Raw genomic sequence first — 11,550 nt, 5'->3', positions numbered from 1 at the left:
GCATATAAGGCGGCTCCGCCGGCCGCCCCGTCAGAGCAGCCCCGGCCCCCGCGCAGCCCCGCAGCACGGGCGGGAGGTAAGCGCGGAGGGGGGACCGCGGAGGGGAGATGCGGGACGAGGAGGAGGAGGCGGGGGGGGACACGACAGCAGCGTCCCGGCGGGATCCATCCCGTCCCAGATGGAGGCGAACGGGGGTGGGCAAGAGCGGGGGGATGCGGGGAGAGGGGGAGTCCCGGAGGCTGCGATGGCTCACAGAGGAGATGGAGTGACTCATCCCCACAACAGGCTGGGTCACCAGCCAGCTCTGGGAGTCAGTGCCAGCAGCACCCAGACACCAGCAGAAACAAGTTTCAGAAATACTCTTTTCCAGAAGAAAGGAAACTGCTGGAAGTTCAGTAACAGAAAAACCCCTTTGATGTTTTAGAGCTATGTATTTGTGACTAAATTCAGTCAGATGTGACAGATTCCTTAATCAGGTACCAGAGATTCACAGTGAGACCAGATGGCTGAAGGGACAGGCTTTTCCACAGGAAAGGTTGTCTGGGAGTGCAGAGAAGGGGGACCTGGGACGGGGGTGTGCGGAGAGAGAAGAGGCTTGGAGGGTGCAAGGGAACAGGGAGGTGGGGAGGGGGATGTAGGGAGAAGGGAGACCCCGGGGTGATGCAGGGGGAGAAGAGGTTTGGAGGCTGAAAGGGGAGAATAAGGGGTTGTAGGGAAGGGGGAGACCTGTGAAGGTGCAGGGAGAGAAGAGGCTGGAAGGGAGAGGGGAGAATAGGGGGATGTTGGGAGAGGGGAGACCCGTGGGGGTGTGGGGAGAGAGAAGAGGTTCAGAGGATTTTAGGGAGAGGGGAGAGCTGGGGGGATGCAGGGAGAGGAGACTCGGAGGCTGCAGGAGAGAGGGGAGGGTGCAGGGAGACCTGAGACCTGGTGGGGTGCAGGAGAGAGGGTAGATTTGGGAGCTGCAGAGGGAGAAGGAGACCCTGAGGGTGTAGAGAGACCTAAGACCCTGGGGCTGCAGGGGAGAGAAGGGGGAGCCTGGACACCCAAGGGCTGACAGTGAGAGGGGGGGACCCGGGGGCTAGAAGGGAGAGGGGAGATGGAGAAGGGGATAGGGACACCTAAGATGGGAGGGCTGCAAGAGAAAGGGGAGACTCGGGGCTGCAAGCATCAAGGGAGATGTGGGGGGCTGCAATGGAGAGAGGAGACGGGGAGACCGTAGGGTAGCGGGGACACCCAGGGGTTGCAATGGAGAAGGGGGAGATGCAGAGGGCTGCAAGGGAGAGGAGAAGCTGCGTGGAGAGGGGAGATGTGGGGGCTGCAAGGAGCCCCACCACCCCTCATTCCCTTCCCCTGAGCCCCATCCTTCCTGCAAGTCATTTGGGGATGCGCCCAAACCCCTAAAACAGGCAACTGTGCTCCCGGGGAGAGCACCAGGCTGGCAGCGGGGGCAGGTGGATGTCTCTCCTTCTTGGGTGGGAAAGCTGGAAAAATGTGAGAAGGATACTCAGCCTTTTATACATAGTTCCTGTTGCCTATTCCCATCCTTGGGATCGGATTCTTGGAGGTGTCGGATGGGAGTGTTTTCTGTGTGGGGGAGCGCGGGGCTCTGCCGCAAACAGCCTTGGGGTGAAGAGAAAAAGGGAGCTTTGAGTTTAAAAACGGCTCCAGTTTTTTTTAGGAGGCCACTTGCCTCTGGTTTGATCAGTGACCCAGAGCTCTCCAGAGCTGTAAACATCACGTCTGCCCCGACCCCTAAAACAGGCAACTGTGCTCCCGGGGAGAGCACCAGGCTGGCAGCGGGGGCAGGTGGATGTCTCTCCTTCTTGGGTGGGAAAGCTGGAAAAATGCGAGAGGGATACTCAGCCTTTAATATATAGTTCCTGTTGCCTATTCCCATCCTTGGGATCGGATTCTTGGAGGTGTCGGATGGGAGTGTTTTCTGTGTGGGGGAGCGCGGGGCTCTGCCGCAAACAGCCTTGGGGTGAAGAGAAAAAGGGAGCTTTGAGTTTAAAAACGGCTCCAGTTTTTTTTAGGAGGCCACTTGCCTCTGGTTTGATCAGTGACCCAGAGCTCTCCAGAGCTGTAAACATCACGTCTGCCCCAAAGAGTCTCCCTCCCTCCCCTCCCCTTGCAAATTCCTCTTGTAAACTCAACCTGTGCTGGACTGAGTGGAAAAAGGCATTATTACCTCCCCAAATAACAGGGGGGGCAATTATAGGCTAAGTTTGTGGCTCTTGGGGTGAGGATTGGGGGGGTTAGATCACTTCTATTCCTCCTTGCAAGGGGGGAACCCCCAAAATGTAGCTTCTTAAGGGTAAAACAGGATGGTGTTGGCTGGTCAGGGTTTGTAAGAGGGTTTTAGACCATCTGAGACATTTTACACCCAACTCCTGTGCTGTTCAGCAACTCACGGGCGGGAGATAAGGGGTCTGAAATATCTAAATGGACACTAAAAGGCATGGGCAGGATTAAGGGCTGAAGGTTTCCAGTGGAGAGGGAGGGAGGGAGGGAAAGCAGAGAGCTTCCAAAGATGAAAAGATAACGGCAAGACCCTGCAAATAAGAAGGGTGAGTGGATGCTCGTGGGAGCACTGCCTTCGAGGGACACAACAAACCCAAATCTGAGCGGGCATTCAAGAAAAAACAAGCTGTGTCCATGAAATCCTGCCTCCCTTGTAGTCAGTCGGAGTTTTGTCTCGGACTTCAAGGGAGCCGGGAACTCGCCCCTAGAGGTTATTAAAATCCTTTGTAATAACAGCACTTCTCTAGTAACCCTTTTACACCAGGCTGGGACAGGCAAAAAGCAGCCTGAATGGAAAAAAATACACTGGAGATAGTAGGGAAAAAAAATAAAAAAACTCACCCAGAAATAATCCTTCCCCTCCCCTGACCCAACTGCTCCCCAAATTGGGGTCTAGAGGCAGAAAGAAGGAGCTGGGACAAACCCAGAGCTGAGAGGGGGGCAGGAGGGATGTGTTTTTTCCTAGGGTAAGGGGTTCCCTTAAGTGATGCCGACTGCTCCAGCCATTCCTAGTTCTATCCCAAACCCCTTCGAGGGGGTGGCAGGGCTGGGGGGGACACGACGTGTGGTCACAGCTCAGGGATGCCAGGGGTTGGGAGACTTCACAGGCGGGATGTGGCAGGCTGGGTTTTTTTTCCTGTTTATTTTATTATTGGCTTTCTGGTGGGGTGGGAAACCACCGCAAAGACCACAAAGAGCAGCCCCGAGCGGTGTCTGAAGTGAATAACTGAAGGGAAACCCATTTACTGCTATTAATACTGCTGCTAAAATAAGCAAGCCGTGCCCCGGAGACAGAGAGGACCCCTCTAAGAAATTTAAGTCCTGCACCTGGTTTGTTTATTTGTTTGGACTGAAGAAGGAGGGGGATAAAACAACAACAACAACAAAAAAAGTCTGTGTGGGAAATCCTTGAGAGCTTTTGTCTCCTTCTGGCTGCTCCCCGGAGACAGAAACGTGATTTTTTTTTTTATTTTTATTTTTTTCTGTTTACGGAGTTGCAGCCTTTTCCGTGAGCTCCAGGTGCCCGAGGACTTGGAAGAAGTGAGAGGCAGAGTTAATGAGGTGAGAAGGAAAGCAGAAGGGAAAGAGCAAAACGCATTTGTTGTAGCAGATCAGACCGAAACATCTGCAGGGCACGGGCACCTGCGTGGAATTGGGAAAAGCAGTTTTTATTGTCTGTCTTCTCCGCAGAAAAAGAGGAGAAGGGAAAAAATAAGGGGGGGAGAAGAAGAAATCTGGAAAGAAAAGAAGGGAGAGATGAATAGCTGAAATTGGGGCTTTTTTTAAAGATTTATCTTTTTTTTTTCTTTTTTTTCCCCTTCTTCCCGAGCAGTTACACAAACCTTTTGGAGAGGAGAGAGGTGGAGGGGGGGGAATGAAGGGGGTAGAAAAAAAGTGAAGCAGCGAATGAAGTCTTGCCATGTGCAGGGTTAAATGGAAACACACAATCAGACCATAACTCAGGGTGTAATTCAAGCCATACGGTTTGTCTGTCTGTCGACTCGAAAGGTTGTATCAAGGCTTGGCGAGGGAGGGAGGGGACTGGGGAAAGGGGATAATCCAAACTTTTTCATGATTCATAAACCACTCCTTTGCAATTAGGATAATAGATCTCTCTCTCTCTCTCTCTCATGCGCGCGCGTGCGGTGACTCGCCAAACTTCAGAGTTAACCGTAGCTCCTGCTCTTTTCTTTCTCTCCTTTCAGGTTGTTCATCTCCAAGGAGGAGCAACACCCAAACTGCAGGGAAATACGTCGTGCAGAAAATTAGGAAAACTCCTTTTTTTTTTTCTTATTTTCCTCTTTTTTTTTTTTTTTTTTTTTTTTTTTTTTTCCCTTTGGAGAAGCTGATTTCCTTCGGCAAGTGGGGGACGGTGGAGAAAATGAAGCCGAGTCTGCGATTTTTCTTAGCTGGTTTTCTCTCTTTGATTCTGCAGACGGGGCTTTGCTATGGGATAAAATGGATGTAAGTACCTGGCTATCTCTCTGCATTTTTTTTAAAAGCCTTTTGTAGGCATTGCTGGTCTCGTACCCGTTTTTGCGACTGCTATTTGTATTTGGAGCCCGCTGTAAAGCCATTTAAAGAGCAGCAAGGGCTGTGTTTCTCCGGGCATTCATTGATTTCAAGTGTGTGTACTGGGGGCTTGTGCTAACAATACGTCTCCATCTTCTTTCCCAAATATGCACGATTTAGGCTGGCTTTTTTTTTCCCTTCTCCCCTCATTGATACCAAAGGGAAGGCACACACTTGAAGGCTCACATGAGCCACTTAATGAAGTTTCTAGTGTTGGCTCCTGCCACACCGGGAAACTCTCCCACCGGGACCTCTGGTCGTGCTGAGTAGGAGCTGAGAGCAGGAGGGGAGGGCAGCTGAGATATTGCTGCCAATCTCCAACCGCAGGGGATGCTTGACAGATAACATGAGGTTTTTTTCGTGGACCTTTTAACCTTTGGATTTCGTGAAGGGTGTTAAAAATTAGGGGGGGGGGGAGTGGGTGAAGAAATACCAGGGAGCGTGGTCAGCTCTGGATCGGGTGTCACTGCAAACAAAGTGAAAACATCGCTATCTCATTTCTTTGCTTAAGCAAGCAATCAATTAGTTGCTTACTGCAAAATAAACAAACAAGCCCCTCCAACACCCATCTGGTTTCATGTCCTTGATGAGCGATCTGTCTCCTTCTGCTCGGGCTTGAAGCCCTGCACAAAACAAACAAGGGGACGTGGGCAAACCTCCAACACAACACCCATCTGGTTTCATGTCCTTGATGAGCGATCTGTCTCCTTCTGCTCGCGCTTGAATCCGTGCACAAAACAAAACAAGGGGACCTGGGCGAACCTCCAACGAGCATCTTCCTTAAAAGAAAAGGCACAATAAAATGCAATGCCAGGAAGAGGCTGTTGTGTAGGGTGTAGTGCGTCGAGGTGGGGATCTTGGGGTTAGGAGGGGAAATTGAGACAAGAGGTTCGACGGTTGGACAAGATGATCTTTAAGGTCCCTTCCAACCTAGAAGATCCTGTGATTCTGTTCCTGTTTTGTTCCTCCTTCTGTGCTATGCCTAGTTTCCATTCCACTCTCCCAGTCGTCATCATTTGATGCTCTCCTCATGCCGCCTTTTATAAAGACTCTTAAATTTGGACATTTTTAAGTTAGATCTCTTCTTGGAGCCAGTGTTTTTGCTGCTATGCTCGCAGTCATGGGAAAGAGGACTTTACAGATGGGGATTCACCCTCTCCAAAGAGGAACATCCCCCACAAATGTCAAGAGGTGCCCTCTGGGACCACAGGCAGATGGTTGGGACCACACATTCACCTTTTATATGCACCAAGAGAAGCAGGGTGAATCCCTCCATAGGGTGTGTAAATGCATATGGTCAGGCAGGAGGAATAGTCACCTACTTCAGGGCGTATTTCATTTGCTGTTTCCATACTCTAAGGACCACTTTGGAAGTAGAGGGGAGTCAGGATCTGATTTGCTCTTTCCCGTCTTGGCTTCGTGTCTCGTAGCAGCCACCACAGCTAAATGACATAGCCCAGCTATTTCTTTCTGCCACCTTTCTGGAGTGTTTAGTCTCTCAGCTCTGCCTGTATCCAGCACCTTGCACAGAGCAGGCATCTTCTCTGGAGGACACTTAGTGACATGCCCACGGGCTGGCGGACCCTGAGTAGCTTCCAACTTTTATTTCTATGCAGCACAGAAATAAAGCTATTTTGTGGCACCCTGGTCGAGCACTTATGTACAGACCCCTAACTAAGTGCAGGGGCTCATTTATGTGCTTGGCATTAGGGTCCTGCTTAAGCAAGGTGCTAAATCCCCAGTGAAGGACCTGGGTTCCTCCAAAGGACAGTGGTAAGATGAGCTTCAGAGAGAACCTGATAGCACGTTGACAAGCTGTAGACATGAAAAAAGGCTGGAAGGCAGGGCAAGGTCCTAATAGCTTTGCTGGCAAAAGCAGCCTTTCAGCCGGTAAGCAGTTAAGCTGCAAAGGTGGCTTTTGGGGATGGGATGGAGATGCTGTGGTTGCTGCTCCTCCCCTTCCCAGCAGACATATCCCCGCCCTGCTATCGAAAAGCGAGTGGGGAAGATGAAAGCTGGGATTAAAGTGGCATTTGAAGCATGAACTGCATCCAGATGCGCCGCCGGGGCTCCCCTCACACCTGTTTAAAAGCTGGCGGAGACCTGCTCTCCCTGTCCCAGGGCGCTTCACAACTGGGATGCTGCCAGCTGGGATTTCACAAAATTATGTTTGGTTGGGTATTTTTATTTTTTTTAAATTTTTTTTTCATTTGCAGTTTCTTCTCCCTTCCCCACCCTTGTTTTTCTAGGGAAACAGGCCAATTTCCTTCCCTCTTTCCCCATCACCCTTTTCCCCACTGCAGCGATGGGGGCTCGGGGACCATCCCTGGAAATAATGTGGGTAAACTCTTGGTGAACAGAGACTGATCTACCAAGTAATACCTCGGGGCTGTAATCCCAGCCCTAAACTCGTGTGCTGGGTGCCGTACAACCAACCCTTTCCCTCTGGTGCTCGTGGACAGAAAGATTGTGGGGGCAGGGGGGGAAAAAAGGATGGGATGAAGAGGGAAGAAAGTGCTACGAGATGTTTTTGGTGGCGGGCTTGTCTCAGCGGTCTGCTCACTGGGTCGTTGTTGTAGGCACGGTGCCAGAGGCAGGCTTCAAAGAGGATTTGGGAAGGGAGGGAAAGAAGGAGGAGGAGAGGGGGGAGATAAGGAGGTGGGTTTTGCCAGCCTGGTGGGCTGGGTTTGCAAGCCAGAGGAAGAGGGAGCGACTGATATGGAAGGCGATAGGAAATTCAATTTTGATTCGGGGTGTGATGTAACTGCAAGGGGAGGGGGAGAAGAATAACACACTTCTCGGCTGTTTAGGACTTCCCTGTAACACGATTATCCCCTGTAAATTGGTAAAAGCGGAGAGAAGGTAAAAGGGAGCTATTTGTTTTATTTTATTTGGCTTGCTTTTACGAGTTCTGTGGTGCGGATTCCCAGCTGTTGTAAATCGGCATCGTGCCCTTCCCCGCCGCCAAGGCATGCACCACCGAGCATCCAGCATGGTGTGTGGACAGTCAGCATCTGCTAAACCTGCTCTTGCTGCTGGAGAAATGTCTTATTTTGGCCTTTTCCATCCACGCTCCAGAGAGTTACTCGGGTGTAAGGTGAAGGTACGGAAAGATCTTTGCAGGATCAAGGCTGCCGTGGAGAGGCAGCCTTTCCATTCAATGCCTGTGAGACCCTGAGACTCTTTTTTGCACACTGCGTTTTGCAATCACTTTCCCATCCTTAGAACAGAGGTTTTTTGGGGTTTTTTTTGCATCACTTCGTGGTCCTCAGGGCTTGTTTTGCATCACAGCAGCTGGGGATGCGAGGCAGCCATCGGTTTCAATGGGAGATGTCTCGGGGCCAACTCATATAGGAGCTCTACCACCTCACCCCTTTCCTTTTTCACCCCCTTTAGCTTTCCTAGGAGGGGTTTGGGTTTGGCCAAGCAGTTTGCTGAAGCTGCTTGTTGGAGTAGAGCTGAAAAATAGATGAGCACTAGAGGGAGCTGCGGCCAGATGTGCCTGCAGCAGAGGTCTGCCAGATGTTGGGATGACCAGGCACAGGGTGGCTTTTGAGGTACTTCTGCCTTCCCGGGCGTTGGCATCTCCTCTTCCCAGCCATCAAGACACAGGTCGGACTGTTCCTCTGTCACCCTCAACACAAAAGTGGTGGCAAAGAGGTTGAATACAGCAAATGGGGTGTTTTTTGCGTGGCTCACAGGGTCAGCCCATGACAGCAAGTGGTGGCATTAGGGACTCATCAACTTTAGGAGGAGCTTGGTCGCTTTGGAAAGGCCCTGCCTGTCCCTGTTGTGGTGTCCTGGGCATGTCCCATGCCCTCTGGAGCCATCCTTAGCTGAGCACCATCCCCAGCTACAAGGTCAGCTTTGCTGCACGATTCCCATGGTGAAATCCCAGCTCTTCAGGAGCAAACGGTGGCTCCACCGTGCGTTTTGGTGAACCCGGGATGTACCCCAGCTCACCGACCTCGAGCAGCCAGCAGAAAGCAGGGGAGAAAATGGAAAGATTTTGCGTTTCCCGGCAGCTCCTGCTTTTCTCCTTCAACCAAGGAGGGGGGAGAACTGGGACATTGGGGCACGGGCGCCTGCGAGGAGACCGTCTGCCTGGCAAAGGGGTTGCTAGATGAGCTGCCGTGGAAGGGCTGCAGGACGGAGACGGCGGGAGGGGAGCGGGCTGGGGGTGAGGAGGAGGAGGAGGAGGGGGGGGAACGGGACACAACAGCTTTGAAGTTTGCTCTTCGGTCCGTAGGCAGCTCGGGGAAAACTTGACAAAGCTCCACGGCCGTCCTCGGCGCGCAGTGAGCCAACTCGCCGCTGGCATCGACTTCAGTCAAGCTTGGGCTGGAAGTCAATGGCCTTGTGCCCACTACTGCCAGCTCTGGATTTGGCACCGTATCTGAAAGCAGCTCTTATTTTAAGCTTTTTACTTCAAGCTTGGATTTTTTTTTTCCGCTTTTTACTTCAAGCTTGGATTTTTTTTTTTTTTCCCCCCCAACTCCTCTCCCTCTTCCTCCTCTTTATTTCTTTCTTTTTATTTTTTTTTTCTTTCCTTCTTACCATATAAATCCCACTTCTCTGTTTGAAAAGGCTTTGCAGAACCACTGGAAGCATTTACTGGGAGATGTGGTGGCTTTCCCAGTGCTTGTGGTCCCCAGACCAGGACTGATGCAGGGCAAGGGTATGGGCTACCTCTACCAGGAGCTTAGACAAGGCATTTGTAACAGTCCTGTGAGCCTTTTCCAGTTGAAAACCTGAGAAAATGAGGCTCCTGCAGATTAAAGACCTTTGATGAGATTGAATGCAAAAAAACCCCAATTGCTGCCTCTCTTCATTAAAGTTTACCGCACGCTTCACTCTCCAGAGAAATGGCATTTTGTCTAAATCCTTTTCTTTCACCCAAATCCCTGCAAGATTAAGGGGTTTAAGAATAGGAATAAAAAAAGAGAGTGCCTTCACAGAAAGCAAAGCGGGCATTTTGAAGCAGAAGTTCATGGATTCACCAACAGTCCCTCTGTGAGACCTTCTTGGGTCACATCACGCAAGGGAGGAAGGGGAGATGCCTCCCAGAGAGAGCCCACATCAGAAAGAGAGGACATCCTTCCACCCTTTAAGGGTGTTTTAAAGGGCACCAATGCTTCACTATTCTATTCAAGGAGTTTTTCTCCCTTTGGCTTGACCAGGAACAGTGTCCTACTCACAGTGGTCCTTTTAAACCAAATAACTTGTGGCTTCCACTGATGTCTGCTCAGATCTGAAGGTACTTCTCCCAAGCTGCTGCTCCTATGAATAGTCTTCTCATGGAGCCCAGATCTGCAGAAACAGTCCCATACCTCTCAAAGAACCTAAAACTGTAGAGCATTCATATTTTCAAATGAATTTATTAACTGTCTGAGATAATTAAAAGAGTAAACGAATGTCATGATCCATCCATGCATCATATTTCCTCTGTAATTATGTTTATGGTTTTCTGTCAGTAGCCATAACTTCAATCGAAAGCCCTGCTATGCTATATATAAAGCAGGAGATGTTTGGTTTGGGGCCTGTTTATTTAAAGGGGTGGGTCAAATATGTATATTTTAAAAAAAACAACAAACCAGCCACCACCCCTCAGTTGTCCTCAGCTTTCTGGAGAATGAAGGATGGTGCACGAGAGTCAAGGGAGGAGAGCATGATGTTAGAAGGAGGAAAAAGTGAAAGCAGCATTTAACAGGGTGGCAGCAGGTAAAATCCCCATGTGCTGCTTCTCACATGAAGGGTGTGAGTCCAGAGAAAGATGTTTATCAGGGACTGGTGAGACACTGGCCCAGGTTGCCCAGAGAAGCTGTGGATGCCCCATTTCTGGAGGTGTTCAAGGCCAGGTTGGACAGGACTTGGAGCAACCTGGTCTAGTGGGAGGTGTCTCTGCCCATGGCAGGGGGTTGGAACTGGATGATCTTTAAGGTCCCTTCCAACTCTAACCATTCTATAATTCTATACACAAGCCTTTCAGGATGCTCCTTTTCATGGATACACCAAGAGAAGACTTGACTATTCTCCCACTGTCAACGGATTCTGGGTGGAGATGGAGGACAGGGATCCCACCAGGGACAAGACTCTTCTGGGGGAAGATGATTTCCTTTCCACTGCCCCACGAATGGCCTTTGTTCCCCAACAATGATGGGCAGCCCTCCCTGGTGCAGCCAGAATTTGGGGAGCAGGGAGGGTTGGTGCCTTTCCATGGGGAGGACTTAATGCGACAAGGGGTGGAGAAGACATTTCTGAATGCAGGACAGAGACTGAGCAAACCTGGGCTGTCAGGGCACGGACCAGATGACCTAATAGGCCTCTCACATTCCTGATCTGTGATTTATAAATGCACTTTTCGGTCTCGGCAAGTGACTCCAGTAACTGTGAGTTTTCTTTTCCATCTCCATTACCCTTTACTTTTTCCTCCTGACGCTTGGAGATGTTTCCAATTATAGGTTCTCACAAGCAAAGGCATGAAGTTCAGGCCTGGGAGATGTTCAGAAAACACCTTCCTGCGTCTTGCATTTTTATTCTTGGCTGAATGAGCTTGGCTAATTCAACAAGAAACAGCCATTAGTGCCATTTATTGAGTTCTCCCCAAAGGGGCCACAGTCCTTCCTCTCTTGATGGTCTGGCAGACATTTTCTCCTCTTCCAAGAGGAGAATTTCTTCATTGATGTATTATAAATCTGCTTCTGTGAAGGCCATCCGAAATAATGTGATCTTGTTGTATGAAATCCCCTTTTTTCTCAGTGGGGATGAGTTTCAGTCTAAATTCAGGTCTCATCCCAACTTGCTGGTGGTTATTTCTGCTGTTCCTGACTTGTCCGTAATGGTGAGGTGCAGGTGCCTCAATGTAGGCTTCTGGGTCCTTAAAAGATGCTGAAGACCTCTATACAGGATTAGAAAATGTGGTGTGGGACCTAGGAGATACATGTATCCGTTTGGAGG

General features: G+C 50.3%; 1 protein-coding gene across 2 annotated transcripts in view; it reads left to right on the top strand.

The window, feature by feature from the left end:
• Positions 1-38: 38 nt before the first annotated feature.
• Positions 39-11,550, top strand: part of WNT11 (wingless-type MMTV integration site family member 11) — a 34,177-nt gene continuing 22,665 nt past the window's right edge. Inside the window, exons 1-2 of one of the 2 annotated variants that reach the window (XM_014960603.1) lie at positions 39-76; positions 4,227-4,485. In XM_014960603.1, the coding sequence (XP_014816089.1) occupies positions 4,403-4,485 (83 nt within the window). In that variant the 5' untranslated portion in view covers positions 39-76; positions 4,227-4,402. Of the gene's footprint in view, positions 77-4,226; positions 4,486-11,550 lie in introns of those variants that run through there. The other variant, XM_014960602.1, reaches the window with a different exon arrangement.

The sequence above is a fragment of the Calidris pugnax genome, unplaced genomic scaffold (genome assembly GCF_001431845.1).
Source record: "Calidris pugnax isolate Ruff unplaced genomic scaffold, ASM143184v1 scaffold270, whole genome shotgun sequence".
In the NCBI taxonomy this organism is placed as follows: domain Eukaryota; kingdom Metazoa; phylum Chordata; class Aves; order Charadriiformes; family Scolopacidae; genus Calidris; species Calidris pugnax.
This window is presented reverse-complemented; position numbering and strand designations above follow the sequence as displayed.